The sequence below is a fragment of the Suricata suricatta genome, chromosome 4 (assembly GCF_006229205.1).
Source record: "Suricata suricatta isolate VVHF042 chromosome 4, meerkat_22Aug2017_6uvM2_HiC, whole genome shotgun sequence".
In the NCBI taxonomy this organism is placed as follows: domain Eukaryota; kingdom Metazoa; phylum Chordata; class Mammalia; order Carnivora; family Herpestidae; genus Suricata; species Suricata suricatta.
The window spans coordinates 150,440,085-150,458,803 of NC_043703.1; the positions used below are offsets into that span (position 1 = coordinate 150,440,085).

Sequence of the window (18,719 nt, forward strand, 5' to 3'; positions counted from 1 at the left end):
TTAACGTGTTTCCTAATTTTTCCCAATAAAAATCATTTATCTGTAAATACCCAGCAACGAAGCAGTTCTTCTACTTTATCTTATCTTTATTTTCCTCAATTCTCTTACTTCTTAGGTGCCTAACAGGTAGTATTTCTTTTCTCCCAACAAGAAGCCTTCAAAGGGAGAGAGCATGTAAACCTAAATTTGTTATCTTCTAAGTGGTCCCCAATACCACCCCTGCAGCGAGGAAGGCTCCAGAACCAGCATTAGCCCCACCCCTTTCCCACTGGCACCGCCCCCGGCCAGCCAAACAATCAAGCTGCGCGCAAAGGCCGAGTGAGCAGCCGCAGAGCCGTGACAACTCCGAAGCAGTTCAAGGCGGAGACACAGGAAAGTCCTTCGTGCCCGCTTTCCGCCATCAACCCATTTTGTCTCTGCTTCTACCCATTAAATGCTTCTTTTCTTGTCGCTCTCGTCTCCGGGATGGTAAACCACCAACCTCTCCCGAGCTATTCTAGGCCTGCGAGTCAGCCCTGGCTCTCACATAAGAGGCGGGGATCCATTAGCGCTAAGGCCAGTCGCACTTATGATTGGGCGTGACGTCTTGTTAATCTCCAAGTTTCTCCAATCAGGAGCCGAGTCCACCCAGCTTTCCGCTCTTCCATTGGCCTCTGTGCGGGGAAGGTGGAGAAAGAGGGGTAAACCGAAATCGCGCGAGAGCGGCTCCCAGTCCTTAGTGCGCAGGCGCGAATGAGCTAGCTGGGGTCGGGGGCGGGCTTGAAGACGCGTCGTTTGGATTTGGAGACTGTGGCAAAGCCATCTGGGTTCGACCTCTGGCCGGAGAACGTTTGTCGGGGGCCCAGCCTAGAACGAAGCCTCTGAGATTCCCGATGGTATCCATGACTTTCAAGCGGAGCCGCAGCGACCGGTTCTACAGCACCCGGTGCTGCGGCTGTTGTCATGTCCGCACCGGGACGATCATCTTGGGGACCTGGTATATGGTAAGGGCGGGCGGAGCGGGAGGATAGGGACCCTGGGAGAATGCGCATGAGCGGGAAGTGGGGGAGCCCGGTCTGAAACGTGGGGAGTGTTCACGGGGGGCGGGGGACCTGGAAAGGGGGTGTTGGGTGGGACGAGAAAGCGTGGGGGAGCCTCTTTCTAGGGTGTAGTAACTTTGAGAGAGGAGGCTGTGGCCTTGAATCGGAGTGGGTGGGTAGGAATGGGGAGACTCTTCCTTGTGACGATTACTGGAGAAAGGGGGTGGGGAGAAGCGGAGGCGTTGTGGGCTGGGGGAGGGGAGGGATGATGGTACTAGGATTTGGTGGGGGAGTTCTGGAAACTATCTGGTTTTGGTCCTTTTAGTACTTCCGTGATTAGAAAGAACCCTCTTCCATTTCTGCTCCTTGGAATTTTGTTCCCTACAAAACAATTAAGAGTGGATCTTGAGAAATTCAGCCCAGTTTCGACATTGTCTTACCAGAAAGGAAAGCGGAAGATCCAGCTATAACGCAGTTGCCTGTGGTTCTTGAGCCTTATTTTGTTATAATAATGTGTGTGATGTAGGCAGAAAGGCCTCTGTTGTGAATCTGTAGGTTCTCGTAGAGTCAGTACCTTTTGCCAGGATTTACACTCGATCTGCTTTTTCCTGCAACTACCCCCTTACCCATTAGACACTTTTTCTTTCAGACCCATTCCATTTTTTGACATCTTTATTGAGAGCTTTCTTTATTCTGGCTACATATACTAGCATTTCCTGGATTCCAAGATCTGTGTAAATCTATATCACAACCAAGTAGACAGGGTTATTGATTGGTGGTTCACCAGTAATACTTTTGTGATTTCCCACCGCCGTCTCTACTATTCCTACGCTTTGAATGTAATTATCACTGTATTGGGATCGCTTTAGGCTGTAATGACTTCACTGACGCTTTGACAGACTTCTACTGTTGAATTGATTTGCCGCTTTCACTAATGACTTTGTGATTTGTTGTTTTGGGTTTTATTTTTGTTTGGTTTGGCATGGAGGGTTGTGGCATTAGTGATATTGTACTGTTTCCGTTAACTTCTGTGAACTGCAAAAGAAAAGAAAAGCTTTTCACACATTCTTTTTTTGCCTTTCTGTGTTACGACTTCCCTAACCAGTGCCTTGAAATCATTAGTATTTGGACAAACACCAGATGAGAATAATCTTAGGTAGATACTATTTCATGGCCCACCCCCAGGGGACTATCTGACCCTCACATTATTTCTGACTGCCCTGTTTATTTGTTTTTATATAGGTTTGCTTTATTGATGTACAATTTAAAAAAACTTCAATAAGGATTTTGTTTCTAGGTTTATTTTAATGTTTCCTGTACTTTCATATTCAGAAATCTTAATCTCACTGGCATAATTATACTAAATTTCCCCTCAAAAACTGTGTTTTATATTTTACCTGATTTGTAATATTGGACATTAATCAGTTAATGCATGGTAATAGTATTGTATTTCTAACTTCCTTTTATTTATTCCTCATTTTGCTAGGGGTTTGGGTCTTCCATTTCTTTTGTTTTTCCTTAGCTCTTCCTTCCATTCCCCTAAGTGAATCATATAAGGGCCCTCAAGCCTCTCCCTCTCCCGTCTCCCCTGTCCCTAGAAGATAACCCTCCCTCCTACTGAAGTGGGAAGATGTGTCCACCGATTGGGACTCATGCCTGTAAACCTAATGGTCCTGCTTCTTCCCCGATCCTTCCCTCCATTCACCGAACAAAGGATTTCTAACTCCTCCTGAAGAAGGAAATAACCACCGTCCCAATTTCAACCATCTGAATGTAATTGGCAGTATTTCTCTTCTGGGCAGTTTTTCTTTTTTGGATGCTATGGGATCAGCTCACAAAAGTGAAAGGAATTGCAGGGGAAAATACGAATTACAAACTACAAAACCCGAAATGCAGGGAGCAGAACTTTAGTAAGGGCGTTTACTTTCCCAAAATAGGGAGTGAGGAGTTTAACTTTATTTCCTACCGGAGGCACTTGATATGAAATCATTTTACATCTCTCCCTTCTTCCATGCTTCAGTTTTCACAATTTTAGAAGGCTGCCATAGCTGTTTTTCATTGCATGGACTTTTAGGTTAACAGAACATTATAAGCTGCTAAAATCAATTAATCTGTCTTAAAGGGACTTATTGGTCATCTGCAATGTAAAAGGCTCTGGTAGATCTAGAAAAAGAATAAATCACAGGGACCATATGCCATTATCTACTCTATTTCTATTAGCTGCCACACAGAGGCACTCAAATGTTTCTGTCTTGAAGATTGTATCTGCACTTAAGATATTTTATGGTATGACAATTTTTGGAGCACATATACAAAAATGGAACTTAACAGTACAGTGGCAAAGAGGGGAAGGTGATCAGTAACATCAAATTCTAATTGGATGAAGGACTGGACAAAGGACATTGGTTTCATTGGTGACTTTCAAAAGTGTAACTTTAGGGGCGCCTGGGTGGCTCAGTCAGTTAAGCCTCCGGCTTCAGCTCAGGTCAGATCTCACGTTCGTGGGTTCAGGCCCCGCATCAGGCTCTGTGCAGACAGCTAGCTCAGAGCCTGGAGCCTGCTTCCGGTTCTGTGTCTCCTTCTCTCTCTGCCCCTCCCCCCTCATGCTCTGTCTCTCTCTGTATCAAAAATAAATAAAACATTAAAAAAATTTTTTTAAAAAGTGTAACTTCGGTACCATGGCAATATTAAAAAAAACAATTTCTGCCTAGTAGGGAAGGTGTGTAACCTTTTAGAAAACAAGACCCCCCCCCAGACAAAAGTGTAGTGTAATATCTGTGAACAGGGGCGCCTGGGTGGCTCAGTCGGTTAAGCGTCCGGCTTAGGCTCAGGTCAGATCTCACGCTTCGTGGGTTCGAGCCCCGTCTCGGGCTCTGTGCTGAGAGCTGGCTCAGAGCCTGGAGCCCGTTTCAGATTCTGTATCTCCCTCTCTCTCTGACCCTCCCCTGCTCACACTATGCCTCTCAAAAATAAATTAAAAAAGCATTAAAAAAATTAAAAAAAAAAGCTAAAAAAAATATCTGTGAACAAAGAGGACTTGTCCAAACAGTGCATTTTGTTGCTAGAAGCTTCTTTATTGAGACAGAAGTGGTATGGGATTGAGCGAGGTAGAATGTCACTTCCCTCCCCCAGTACCTCGTCAGGATACACCCTTCCTCAGTTTCAGGTGGGAGAATGTCTGTGATGACTGTCTGGGGTGAGGGGGGTTGGGGGGGGGGCGGCGGGCAGCTACTGGGCTTAGACTCTGTAGCAGTGAGTCATTGCTTTCTGCCAGCTGGTTGGTGGTAAGGCCATTCCAGCCCCATGGACTGAAGTATTAATCCTATGGTATCAGGATATAGAGAAGCCAGAGCCGGTTATATGCACCCGAGGTACCAGCCCAGAAATGTTAGCTTTTGGCCTTTTAAATTTGGAAGAAGCATGGGTGTCTTAATCCCTGGTCAAGTAATAACAAACTGCAGAATGAGCTCTACTTTAAATTCTGGCATTCCTAAAATTGTTTCCTCTATCATTTATTAAAGAATCGGAAGCCAGATGATTCCAAACGAGTTTGTTACATAGAAGTTCAGATGTTCATTGAATAACTGAATATAGTCTTAAAAGTGGGCTGAGGAGGGGTCCTCCTTCATGGTTGATCATGTGTTACGAGAATACATTTTGAGCATTTGTAATAATTTTTATATTTTGGAAAGATTTAATATATTGCCAGTTTTTCATGAATGTCTCAGCCGTAGATAATCTAAAGTTAGGTGACTGGGAGAGAGGTGAAGACAGATTTCCTCAAACTGTATTCTTTTCCAACCTCACCCCTGACTCCTTTAAGTGAGAGTGTGCCTGTTTATATTTTGCAGTTAGTATCTTTCCTCAAACACTTTCCTTGAGCCTCAGTACTTTGAGTACTTTGATAACGTGCTATTTCTTCTCCCCCAAATCACATTTTAAAAATATTAAGGAAATTTTCAAATCTAAAGAATAATGAGATAGTACCATCTCCCATTTACTCATCACCCAGCTTCAACTGTTAACAGCATTTTGCCAATTTCACTTAATTTTTTAATGGTTAGCACAGATGTTTTCTTGGTGAAGCTTTTCTTGTTTCCCAGCCAGAGGGATCTGCCTTCCTCACCGCGTACTTGGAAAAGTTTCCATATGCCACTTGTATGTACTATTAAATAGTACTTATTAACGTGATTACTAATAATTATCTTTTTATTTTTCTCACCCACAAGATGTTCTTGAGGGAGAAAGATGATAGATAGGTCTTTCTCTATAAAATGTGTTCACTAGCTACCTTGTTAATTAGAACATTTGAAGTGTTCATTAGACATTTGTTAAATTAATTGTCTCCTCCTAAAAACAGTAGGAATACCTCATTTGTAACTGCACACTTACAACTACCAGTAAACAACAGGAGGCTTCTCTGTATGTGAAACATTTAACAAGACCCTTGGAGGTTGGCCATTTTGATGTGTATCTGCTGGCAGCGCTCCGCTGACTGGCTCCCAGCGGAGGCTCCCCGGGCCTGGGAGACCCTTATCAGGATGCCTTGGAGCACACATGCTATTTTATAGTCACGGCAGACACTGGGTTGTGGCAGAATATGCTGTGGGAACCTAAAGAATAATGATTTAAGGCAAAAACCAGCCGCCAAAGAGTCTGCTGGGATGGGTGCGGGGCCGCGAGATGAGAACGCAAAGAGGAATTCCTCTTCGGAGCCCTAGTGCTTCGTGCCTCGTAACTGTTTCTTTGTAACAAGGAAAGTCTAACACATCTGGCTCTTGTTATTGTTTGTTTACTTATGCAAGGTGTACAGCAGGCTTGCAAAAACCATGTAAACCACATAATTTGACCCAGTAAATGTGCAAGACCCCTTCTACAGTGAATGGTATGTTTGTAGCTCATGCTGTTAACATGTTTGCTGTATTCTGTATCTTCATATTATGAGGCTTAGAAATTAATCATTATTTAAATTACATTTTTAATTTTTTCCTGAATGCAGTAAAAGGAAAAAATTGGGAATAAGTATCCTGAAATTGTACATACTTGCTTTTTTCAGAGAAATTTTATATTGCAAGGCTGTGAAGTTGATTTTATGTATTTTTTGAAAAATGCTATGCAGAACTTAGTAGAAGTATCGACTGTAATTAAAGGTAAATAGAACAGGACCTAAGTATAAGCACAGGGTAGGTCCTCAGTAGTGTCTTATAAGATCACAAGGATGAATATTCCAAGTTAATACTTTAAAATGTCAGTTGAGGTTTTAATGAATATACTGACCTAATGGTGCCAGAGTCCAGCTCCAGCAGGTCCAGGGCTCCCTGAAGGATGGACCGTGTCGGTGAAAGGGGGAAGGAATGAGAGCCATGAGTTTCTTTCTGATCACCAGGCAGGCATCACTGCTCTGACCTGAAAGCTTTATTTATGGAAAAAAAAATGTCGTCCCCCCCCCCCCCACAGAAGTGGCATTTGCCTTAGACAATGATTTCTTAAAAAAAATTTTTTTTAAATGTTTTTTATTTATTTTTGAGAGGCACAGAGAGACAGCGCAAGCAGGGGAGGGTCCGAGAGAGAGGGAGACACAAAATCTGAAGCAGGCTCCAGGCTCTGAGCTAGCTGTCAGCACAGAGCCCGATGCGGGGCTCCAACCCATGAACTGTGAGATCATGACCTGAGCCGATGCTGGTTGCCCAACTGACTGAGCCACCCTGGCACCCCGACAATGATTTCTGATGACAAATTCTTTTGGCATGTAAAAATTTCCCAGAACATAGATTGGTAGAAGACTCCTGCATAATCTTTATCAATAGTGACTGATGTAGGCGCCCCCTGCGCAGAGCTATTTAACTATGGCTGTATTGTGTTTAGCAAAGAATAATTTGCTGAATTGATTTCAAAGTGATTTCCATACACAAAATCTGTAAGGTTTCAGTAGATATATCTGATTGTTCAGTTATTAATTCACCTAGTTTTATTAGCTCCCACTCCTGCCCCACACACTAGCCAAAACCCAGTGCAGTAAAAATGGACACCCCCCCCCCCAAAATCAGTCTTCAGCTGGGGAGCCAGCTTGCAATATGATTGTTTTTTGTAAGATCTTCCCAGAGTTGAAGGATAAACTGTCTTGCTATCGAGCAGTGGAAGGGAAAAGGTATGTTACTGAACATATTTACTTGAACAGTCAAGTGTAAACATGTTATATAATAGCTGCTTCTGGGAAGACGTCAAAACAGGAGCTGCTTAGGGATTGGTGAGAGTAGCCATGTGCTAAGCAGCAGGCGGCCTTGGAAGCAGGTTTGTGTCCTAGCTCTGACCTCCGTCCTCTGTGACGGTTATTCCACGTGCTGAAACTTAGTTGCCTCGTCTGCAAATGGGCTTCAATAATACTTCAGCAGGTGGTTGGGGGGAGTAAGTGAAATAATACACTGTGTTTGACTATGCCTGGTCTGTAGTACACTCGCAGTAAATGTCAGTTGATTCTGAATTCGATATTGTTTGGATCTCCTAACCTTATTGAATGATAAAACTTGGGTTGAATGTGAAACGCCTTCCACTGATTAACTCATTTATCATCCAGAGTGGATAGGCGAGAGCTATGAAGTAGCGTTTATCTAAAGTCTTGTCGATGATTAGGCTTTAATGTATCGTAAAAGTATCCAATGTCGGATTTTAACAAAGGGAGGAGGATAGGTTTCTTAAAACTTCTTTAGATAGGGAAGCAACTTGTTTAGATAGGGAAGTGGAACTCCAATCTTAGGTGGTTTTCTATATTGAATCATTAACAGGACCGAAGTTTTTGAGCACTTCCTGGAAGCAGTGCCTCCTGGGATACTACAGGGATTCTTTAACCACTAGAGGCATAAATAATTACGGCTGTAACTAGGAGAACACACCAGATACTGTGATGGAATTTCAGCAGGAAATTTGACAAAGTCTCAAGATGTTTTTCTGAAAGTGATAAAGAATTTTGTTCAAAAGATTGCTGATTAATGGGAAGAGGACAGCCTCCGGATGCCTCCTGTGCTTGGCCCGGTTCTCTAGTGACTGAGATGGAGACACTGATTACATGCTGATCATATTTTTAAATGCTGGAAGCTAAAAAACAAGATAGTAAATCTGTAGGGTGTCTGCCAGAAAAATCTTGACAGGCAAGAAGATAATAAGATGAAATTCCATTGCAAAAGTATGAGGGCTTGTGCTTGGACCTCTGAATCCAACTAACTGTTGGGGTTCAGGTGGCAGCTTAGGATCAAGTGTGAAAAAGAATGAAGGTGTTAGGGAATTGCTCTCATGTAACATTCAAAAAATTTATGAAGCCAGTGCGAGTTGGGCTGCATTAACCGAAATTTGTTAGCTTAGGCTCTAGCAGCTGAGATCCTGGTGTGCTGTGATCTTAACCTCATTATAATGGTATGTCCAGCAAACTGGAGCATGTGTGCAGAGGAGAGCAGAGAGGATTAGTGAGGTAGGCCTCACGGATCACTACATTCCTAACTGGTGGTATTACATAAGTAATAGTGGATGAACTGTAGCTTCTTCAAACTCAGAAATTCTCAGAAATTCTGAGATTGGTGTATGAATAAACATGACTCTGACCGTGAATAATCTGTAATGATTCCTTTTCATTGTTTTGCTATTTTGTTGATATGAATGCAAGTTTGGGCAACACCTTTTCTCTGAAATGATTAAGTTTATACTTTAAGAAGTAATTATTTTTCAACTATTCCTTTATGGTATTGAATACTATTTTATCTACAGGTTAATCTATTATATTCTGTTTTTGTTTCTGCAAGTAAAACAGTTTAAATATGGAAGACATATCTAAAGATTGTGCTGAAGACTATTTCCTGATTAATAATGTAACTGATAACATTTTATCATTCACAGGTGGTAAACCTATTGATGGCAATTTTGCTGACTGTGGAAGTAACTCATCCAAACTCAATGCCAGCTGTCAACATTCAGTATGAAGTCATTGGCAATTACTATTCATCTGAGAGAATGGCTGGTATGTTTTTAGTTGAAAATATCTCCTGTTAATTACACACACACACGCGCATGCGCGCGCACACACTATATAGAGAATCAATTCAATTATGTAGAAGTTATTCTGTTTGCTGAGGCATAAAAGTGTTTTTGTGGGTTTTTCAAAGATATTCAGAATTATAATTGACCACTTCTGCCCAGAAAATGTTATGGACTACTAGATTTTTGGGACATACACATTGTACACCTTTGATTCCTGTCTGGTGCTGTGGAGATAAGGAAAGAAGAAATTACAAAAAGACTTAGCCTTTGAAGGGCAGCTGGCAGTTGTAGTAGAGGATGGGAGCAAATAGGCTTTAGGGAACATGCGGAATACGAGTTATGGGACTATTTGGTGGTATCTTTGCTCAGGGTCACAATTGTAAATATATTTCTATATTAGAAGAAGAAAGACATGGTTGGAGTTAAAAATCGAAGACATTCATGTAAATTACCTCTTTAAACTTGTTTATTCTCTGATAGCATTTTCATTATTTATCTTTCTCTAAAGTACAGGCGCAGGGGTGCCTCGGTGGCTCAGTTGTGTCAGACTTTGGATCAGGTCATGGTCTTGCAGTTTGTGGGTTCGAGCTCTGTGTAGGGCTCTGTGCTGACAGCTCAGAGCCTGGAACCTGCTTCAGATTCTGTGTCTCCCTCTCTCTCTTCCCCTCTTGTGCTCTGTGTCTCAAAACTGAATAAACTTTGAAAAAAAATTTTAATAAACTTAAAATATAGGTTCAGACATGTTCTAGTTAACGTTTTATAAATAGCTAGAAATTTAATATTTGAACAGAAGATTATGTCTTAAACTTTGAAGTGTAGTTTTTGCATGTTGATTTTTTTTTTAAATTTCACTTCAGAAAAAAGTTCTGAGTTCTCATGTGTAAGTTATATTTATAATATTATAGGATCTAAGTTACCATGTTTTTAGTTTTATTAGCTTTTACTATAAATTGTTGAGCTTCATTAAATTTGTGATCTTCTCATAAACTTAAGTTGTTTTTAACGAATCTGGTTTTGAGGGTGCCTGGCTGACCCAGCCATTAGAGCAGGTGACTCTTGATCTCAGGAGCCCCATGTTGGGTATGGAGCCTACTTATAAATAATTAAATAAAAATTGTTTGTTAATTCAAATAATTCACCATCCACAGGGCCAGCTGCTGCTTCTAGGGTTCAAGTAGAGTTCAGCATGAAAACACTTAACAGTTGTTTCCACTGTGCTTTTTTTAAGTGCTTTAAAAAAATTTTTTTTAAGTTTATTTATTTTGAGAGAGAGACCGTGTGAGTGTAGGGGGTGGGTGCAGAGAGAAGTTGGGGGAGAAGCCTACGCAGGCTCCACACTGCCAGCGCAGAGCCTGATGCAGGGCTCAAACTCACAAAAGTGCAAGATCATGACCTGAGCCGGAATGAAGAGTGGGATACTTAACCAACCGAGTTACCCAGGCGCCCCTTTAAGTGCTTTTTAAAAATGTGCCTACTGATTTCCATTCAGATCTTTATAATCCTTTAATTACGTTGTCAAATGTGGTAAAAGAAATACCAAGAGCATATTAGAAACCTCCCTTCTGGCATCTGTTTTTCCTTCTTAAGTAGTCTATTTCTCTTTCTGTTTAAAAACCAAGGTACAATGACGAATAAAACTTTAGTTTTTAATGGCTGTTTTTGGTACTTTAGGCTGCAAAGTTATATAAAACCTGCTAACGTCAGCATTTTTTCAGCATGCAGTGCCAGCTTGTGTTACTCTTAAAATCAAAGGTGTAGGAAAAGATTTATGGCTGTTGACATTCTTGTAGGTCTGTAGGCCTCGTAGGCTGGAGCTGCAGGGGGGAGGCCCCGGGTTTGACTGCGTGCTGCCTGAGCGCCGAGGCCGCCGTAGAGGGAGTCAGACGTTAGCATACTTTTGTCGATTATAGTTCTGCCAAAGCCCTTATTCTTGAGCAACTATAAAAATGTTTAGTTCTTGGTCATAGGGTGGTTTGTGTCTCCTTGGAAGTGGAAAGTTGACTCTCGCACAGACTCAGTGTTATGACGACAAGTTAATTTCTGATCATTGGCCTGCTGGCTGATTGTAAATAATGAGGTTTGTGGTTAGTCAGCTCAACAAGATATGACCCTCAGTATAAATGACTTGCTTCTGCAACATATACAAGCTGTTTTTCAGAAATGAATTTAACCTTATTTATATTCACCTTGATAGTGGTTGGACACTTGGGGCCCCCTGGAGGAGCTTCTTGGTTGTGGTGAGGTTCATATCTGGGCATTGAGCCCTCATATTTTGTTTCCTTTATTGACTCACAAATATTGGAGTGTCTTGTTCTAGGTATCATATATGTATTTTTCACCCATTATCCCATTTCTCCCCTTTTTTGTTACAGGATATCTAGAGGGCATCCTATATCCTCTAGAAAAATTTAAAGAGGGCTTTTTAACTTAGTGCCAAATATCGATGATATTTATATTTCCAAGTGACAAGATGATACATGCATTTATCTAATAGTCTGAATATTCAGCAGTTATTCTAATTATCCATCATTATTAGTGCCCGTGTCAAAGAATTAACTATATATCTGTGCTAAGAAACTCTAGTCAAGTGTGGGTTAGTATTGCTGAGATTACTCAGGTGTTTAGTGAGACATTTAATGAACTTGGATAATGTAGAGGAAGGACATGACCTGACAGGTGAAGAACACAGAAGAAAATGGGCTTGTAAAGTAGTAGAGAAATCACGGGGGAAGAGCGGGGAGCAGGGAGTTCACACGTTGGGAGGACAGAGAGAAGGTTCGTGGAGAACCTTGAGCCTCTGATTGTCTCTGAGGCCAGAGGGGGCAGCTGTAGCCCTCTGTTTAATCTGTCTGTGCCTTCTAAGCAAACCCCAGCCTTCCCCTCCTGTTGAACCCTGCTCCTCTCACAAGACTCAGCTTGTGTCATTTCTTCCATATCTTTTCCCTGACTCCCCAGGGAAAGTTAATCCAATGTGGGGCTTGCCAGGTTGGATTATCATTATCTGTTTGCATACCTTCAGACTCCCAGACTCTGGGCAGAGAGCTGTCTCCTTAGCAGAGTGACTGGTTGATGATAAGAGTCAGTGAGTTGTAGCGGTTTAATAAGCAAGAAAAACAAGGGTGTGAATTCCTCAAAACTTAATGCTGAGACGGAATTTTTTTTTTTTTTTTTACTCTCTAGGCATTAGGTGTTTTTCAGGGCCATTTTGGACAATATTTTAAGCTAGCTTTAAAATGTTATTTTGTCGGAGCACCTGAATGGTTCAGTTGGTTGAGCTTCTGACTCTTGTCTTCAGCTCAGGACATGATTTCATAATTTCATGAGTTCCAGCCCCACATCATACTCTGTGCTGACAGTGCGGAGCCTGCTTGGGAATCTGTCTCCCTCTCTCTCTGCCCCTCTTCTCTCTCTCTCTCAAAATATAAAAGCAAACTTAAAAAAACCCTAAAGAACATTATTTTGTCATGAAGAGGTTTTTTTGTTACTAAATAGCTTAATTAGACTTTTGTTTTTGTTTTCTTAGATAATGCCTGTGTTCTTTTTGCTGTCTCTGTTCTTATGTTTATCATCAGTTCAATGCTGGTATATGGAGCCATTTCTGTAAGTATCCTATATTCTCAACTTTCAGAGTTTGATGTTTACTGAATGATACTTAATATTTTATGTTCGTGTTGTAATACTGTGGTTATTTTTTTTCTTCAGTATCAAGTGGGTTGGCTGATTCCATTCTTCTGCTACCGGCTTTTTGACTTCGTTCTCAGTTGCCTGGTTGCTATCAGTTCTCTCACTTACTTGCCAAGAATCAAAGAGTATCTGGATCAGTTAGTAAGTGTGTATGCTAATTAGACATTTTTTCTTCATTTTAAGTAAAATATTTACATTGAGCTTTTGAGTCAGCTTTGGGTGCTATTTTTATTTTAATCTACCCTATTTATTTTTTAAAGGGTTTCAAGGGGCGCCTGGGTGGCTCAGCTTAACCCGCTTCGGCTCAGGTCATGATCTCACGGTTCGTGGGTTTGAGCCCCACGTCGGGCTCTGTGCTGACAGCTAGCTCAGAGCCTGGAGCCTGTCTTCGGATTCTGTGTCTCCCTCTCTCTCTGACCCTCCCCTGCTCACGCTGTCTCTCTCTGTCTCTCAAAAAAAAATAATAATAAATAAATAAAAGAGTTTCAAGATAATTATTGCTGCTCTTAACTACCTTGTTAAAACCAGTAATATACATAGGATATTTTCTTACCATACCATTTGGATATTCTGTATTAAAAGTCCCTAAAGATGGCTCATTCATTTGAGCCTCTGATCTTGGTCTCAGCTCAGGTTGTGATCTCATGGTTCATGAGATCGAGCCTCACATTGGGCTCTTCACTGATAGTGGGCCTGCTTGGGATTCTCTCCCTGCCCTCCCCCACCCCAATCAATACATGTTTTAAAAAGTCTCTAAAGGTGGATATCATAGAACTTAAGGAGTAGTTCACCTTTTGTTTTGAGTGTACCGGTACTGTAATCACTTGGCTATGCAGGTTCCCCCTTTTGCCCAAAAGTGCATTCCTTTAAAATCTTTGGCAAGCTGAGATGTTGTAAATGTTTGTACCCAGACCCCAAAAATAGTCTTAGTCTTTTCTGATACCCAAGGGCACACCTTGTTAACAGATGCACAAAATAAATTGAGGTAAAGCTCAAAGGCTCCCACACCCAGTCGAGAGCTGTGGAGGCTGGATGTGAAGCTGCTGAGTGCAGCCCCCAGGGGAGGAGCTTGGCGGGGCCCCGTGCTGATGGGGTTTGTGCCGCCTCCACAACAGCTTGCTACAACGCAAACGCTGGATGCTGTTTTTGCTTTTCCCCTTTTTTCTTTGCAGGCATCTGTAGCAAATATTTGAGTGCTTACTCTATTCTTCTCTGTATTTGAGGCAAATTGTTGGCGAATGGTGTAGATAAAAGCATAAACATAACTTCCTCTCTCGAGGAGTAGACGTCAGTTGGAGTTAGTCAGTTGGAGTTAAGACGTAAAGATGTTATCTGTGTTAATGAACTATAATAACTAACATGACAGCATTAAGTAGGAGCTTAGATTAGTGCCATATGATGGAGGGGTAAGGAACCCTCTGGGTTGGAGTAAGGTCTGGAAGGAGGTGTGCGGTCCAGATAAATGAAAGTTCATTTCAAAAATGCTGTCGTTAGGAATTCTCTCTCCACTTGGGCAGATTTCTTGTCTATTGTATGTTGTGTACCACCACGTTTGTCATTCATTCAGAAAACATTTGTTGGTTGTTTCTTCTGTGCAAGGCACTTTGCTAAGTTCTTGGGATACATCATTAGAACTTACTTGCTAGTAAAGGAATTGGAAAATTGACAATTACTGCAATAAAACTGTGAAGGAGAAGTATTGGCTGAGTGAGTGGATGCCACACCGGTGTCAGACCTGGGCTGAGAAGGAAGACTTAAATTGCACTCAAGAGTCTAGTAGGATTAAATAGGGAAAATACAGGAGCAAATGTCCCAGGTCAGAGAGAGAGAGCCCTTGAGGCAGGAGGGAACCTGGTGTAGTCAGAGGACTAAAAGGGGATCGTCCGTGGTGGCTGCCACAGAGAGAAAGGGAGGGAGGCAGCACGTGATGAGCTGGAGAGAAGTGGCGGGGGCAGGGCCTGGTGTCCTGGTTGGCTTGGTCAGAAGCTTCCTCCTTCTAGGTCTCTTATCTTGTCCTGTCTGGCTGACCACAGTGCAGGCTTTCGGAAGGAAATCTATAGCATTCCCGATGAGCTGGCCCCATTCCGTTTTTGTCCTTTTATTTATAATAAAGGCTTAAAGAACGGTTTCATTCCAAGGAGACACTTAGCTGGGCTTGGAGTTGGTGTGTGGATACTTTCTTCTTTAGAATGAATTGTTTTTACTTTTCCTTTTACAGCCCCCAGTGGTTTCTCCACTCTGTTGTTATATTCACTTGGTCTCTCAGACTGACAAGTACTTTCTCTATTGGCCAGCTTCTGAATCGTAAATTATTCTTTTGTAAGGCCCTTCTGCTGGAAACTAGCTCAATGCCGTACATTCGTGGCAAATGCTAAATAACTGTTTGAGGAAATAGTCGAACCCTTCACAATGGAACATAGTAAGTCTGCAGAAAACCACAGAGGCTCGCCTGCCTTGTAACCAGGGGCAGGCCTTCTTTTCACCCCTTTCTGATGAGCATTGAGACTGACATTTGACTTTTAAAAAGTTAATTTCTCCATGTAGGACTAAACGACCCATGGAACTTGATAAGTCTTAGCACTGTCTAACCTACCGGCTCAGGGACAGGTCTGTGGTCGCATACAGGAGATCATCTTTTTCCAAAGGCCAGAAAAATGTAAAATAGGGAAAAGGAAAGAGAATGAGCTCAGTTCGTACAGCAGTGTTGAGATGTGTTTTAGGTGTTTGGTAGTATGCGTTCATGATGATGAGGTGAGTTCAGTTCTGTTTATTAGTTTTTATTGGAATATCAGTTCTGACTTCGGAGCCTTTCTGTTTGTATTTTTAAGATGCTTTCTAGACTGTCAGAATGTGCGAACGCCGTAGCTGAATTAGGAGCGTATGTGTATGTGTTTGATTAGTGAACTTTATGGTTTAGAGCAGTTTTAGGTTAACAGCAAAATCGAACAGAAAGCGCCCCCTTCCCTCCCCCACTGTCCACATCCCAAACCGTAGTGGTGCCTTAGTTACAACTGGTGGACCTGTGTTGACACATCATTATCACCTTGGGGTTCACTTCCGTACATTCCGTAGATTTGGACAAGTGTGTAAGGATGTGTATTCATCGTTGTGCTATCCTAGGGCATAGTTTCCCTGCCCTGAATATCTTCTCCGCTCTGCCTGTTCACCTCTCCACCCCTTTTTTTTATAGCCCGATTTTCCCTACAAAGATGACCTCTTGGCCTTGGACTCCAGCTGCCTCCTCTTCATTGTTCTTGTGTTCTTTGCCTTATTCATCGTGTTTAAGGTGAGTTGCTGACTAAATATGTGGACTGTGACACTGTCCGCCTCAACCTTTTGTTGCCTTTTCTCCTCCTTGCTCACAGTGTTCATTCTGACATAGTAGTGAGGGTAGCACACAGATGATGTCCCCCTTCTTGTTTCCTGAGAGTCGGTGCAAATGCCAGGACCCTTCCTAAGTGTAAAGAACATCATTATGTTTTTGGAAGTAGTTCATCATTTGATTGAAAAATCTGTTAAAATTCCAAAGGTTCAGAGACAGAATTTCTTTGGCTGCACAGTGGTTATCAGACCTGAGTTGATACCCCAGTTCTAGTTTCTCTGTAAAACGATATTAATAAAACTTGTGATATTTAAGCGGAGGCAGGTTGTGAGAGGGCCTGGCTTGTGCTAGGTCCAAACGTATGTCCATTCCTTTCTCCGCAGAGAACATACCAGGGAAAGCATCAGAGGTCACCTTAATTTTAGAACACGTAGCCTGTTGAGTTTTCTAGCGTAGATAAATTTTGTTCGCATCCTTTTAGGCTTATCTAATCAACTGTGTCTGGAACTGCTATAAGTACATCAACAACAGAAACATGCCCGAGATTGCTGTGTACCCTGCCTTTGAAGCACCTCCGCAGGTGAGTGACCGTTTCCTGTGTTAAGTCTGCAGTCGTCCTTACTGATTATTCTTGGCAAGCCTCCATCCGGACTGCCTCGTCAGTGCCATGTGTGTGGCTTAGGGCACGAATGGCGTAAATCCACAGGAGTCGGCGTGTCCCAGCTGGAAGCGTGGCTGCGTGGGCGAGAGACCGCTGCGCTGCGCTGCTCACTCGGTTTGACCTTAGCTGGACTCGGGGTAGTCTCACAGAGGGCAGCGTTTTGCAGAGGAGATCAGACAGGAGACAGCTGCGTGAACCATGCCAGGCTTGTGGCCTCTGGAACCTCTAAGGATGGCGTACTGTCATTTACAGCTTGCGTTGCTTTCAAAAAATATCCACCCCATCGGAAGGGGAGCTGATTTTTCTGCGGGGAGATGAATGCAGTGGGTTCCATGAGTCTGTGGGGAAGCCCACTTCCTGGGACCTTCTAGTTGCTGCTATGTTATCTCTCCAGACTTTCAACATGTGGAATATGTGTGGCCCTACAGGGCCAGCCTGTCATACTTGGAGTCACTTAGGTTGGAGTGCCACTCTTAAATAGATGTGCCCTTTATCCGAGAAGAAATGATATAAAAGTACCTGGCCCTTTAATTACAGGTTCTGGTGAAATTCAGGATCCAGCTTCTTAAAGAAGCTTCCTTTAGCATGGTGCCGTGGTGCCCAGAATGGGGCTGGCAGCCCCCAGGGCATTGGTTCTCTCTCCCTCACACTGCAGGGGGACAGGGAGAGCGGTGCCACCTCCTTCCTGCAGAGCGTCCTGGTGGTCTCAGGGTCGGTTCAGTAGCACAGCTCTGCCTTTCCTCCCTCCTGTCCCTCCCTCTTCAGCAGTCTTGGATCAGACCCCTCACCTCAGTTATGCTCAGGAACTTTTTAGCTAATAGTTTCTTCGGCTAAACTCTGACAGCATTTGAATTATTCCAGATAGGAATTCTTTAAAGGTGACTTAAGTCTGATTCAAATTTTTTGTCTCTTCAGTATGTTTTGCCAACCTATGAAATGGCAGTGAAGATGCCCGAGAAAGAGCCACCGCCTCCTTACATACCTGCCTGAAGAAGTTCTGCCTTTGTCAGTAAAGCCTATACCAGCTTCTTGTCTTGTTTATTTTACAGAATGCTGCAATACAGGGCTCTTCAAACTTGTTTGATATAAAATACAGGTTCCTTTGTTTTAGCATTTATTTTCAAACACTAACAAGCCTTTTGGATATCTATTCAAAGTTTTTTTTTTTTTTTTTATCTTGATGCCTATTACATTTTAATGGTTTTTGAAGACAATCTAGGTTAAGCAAGAGCAAAGTGCCATTGTTTGCCTTGAAAGGGGGGGGAGGGTTGGGGGTGTTCTCTACACATTTTCTTTTTAACTTTGCACTTTCTTCCTGTAATAGTTTGCATTTTGGTTATTTGCGGTCCTGGATACTTCCAGGAAGAATGACTTAAATATTCAGGGTGAATGAGTTGGGTATAAGATCTGAAGTTTTCAGCTATGAAAACAGGAAAAATCTATACCATTTTAACCTGACTGTGGAAGATGACGGTTGCACGTTTCTAATTTGTATGTGTTTCCATCTTTGTGATATGACGCTTTAATAAATCTCTGAAATATTACTGTTGTCATTTTTTAAAAAAGATTTGTTACCCTTTTTTTGGTAGCTAGAACCTAACATTTTTTATTACAATAAACTCAAGACTATTAGGATCTTTTGGTACTTTGAGACTACAATGCTAGATTTCATTTGAAAGCGTTTCAATAACACAAATATTTAAAACTATGGTGAAGATATTACTTGAATCACTGGCCAAAAATTAAGATTGATGGTTTGTTAGAAAAGTTATATGATGAGGGTAGCAAGCCATGGGTTTTCTTTAATATTAAAAAAAGTTTTTTAATGTTTATTTTTGAGAGAGACAGACAGAGCATGAGTGGGGGAGGGGCAGAGAGGGAGACACAGAATCTGAAGCAAGTTCCAGGCTCTGAAGTGTCAGCACAGAGCTGGACACACAGGGCTTGAATCCATGAACTTCGAGATCATGACCTGAGCCAAAGTTGAATGCTTAACCGACTGAGCCAC

General features: G+C 42.2%; 1 protein-coding gene across 1 annotated transcript; it reads left to right on the forward strand.

Moving 5' to 3' along the window:
- The first annotated feature begins 722 nt into the window (after window positions 1-722).
- On the forward strand, window positions 723-18,255 carry LAPTM4A (lysosomal protein transmembrane 4 alpha). The gene is made up of 7 exons (XM_029938247.1): window positions 723-983; window positions 8,904-9,024; window positions 12,568-12,644; window positions 12,747-12,869; window positions 15,919-16,014; window positions 16,532-16,630; window positions 17,627-18,255. Exons 1-7 carry the CDS (start codon window positions 873-875, stop codon window positions 17,699-17,701), a joined length of 702 nt encoding a protein of 233 aa, XP_029794107.1. The 5' UTR covers window positions 723-872; the 3' UTR covers window positions 17,702-18,255.
- Window positions 18,256-18,719: the final 464 nt, after the last annotated feature.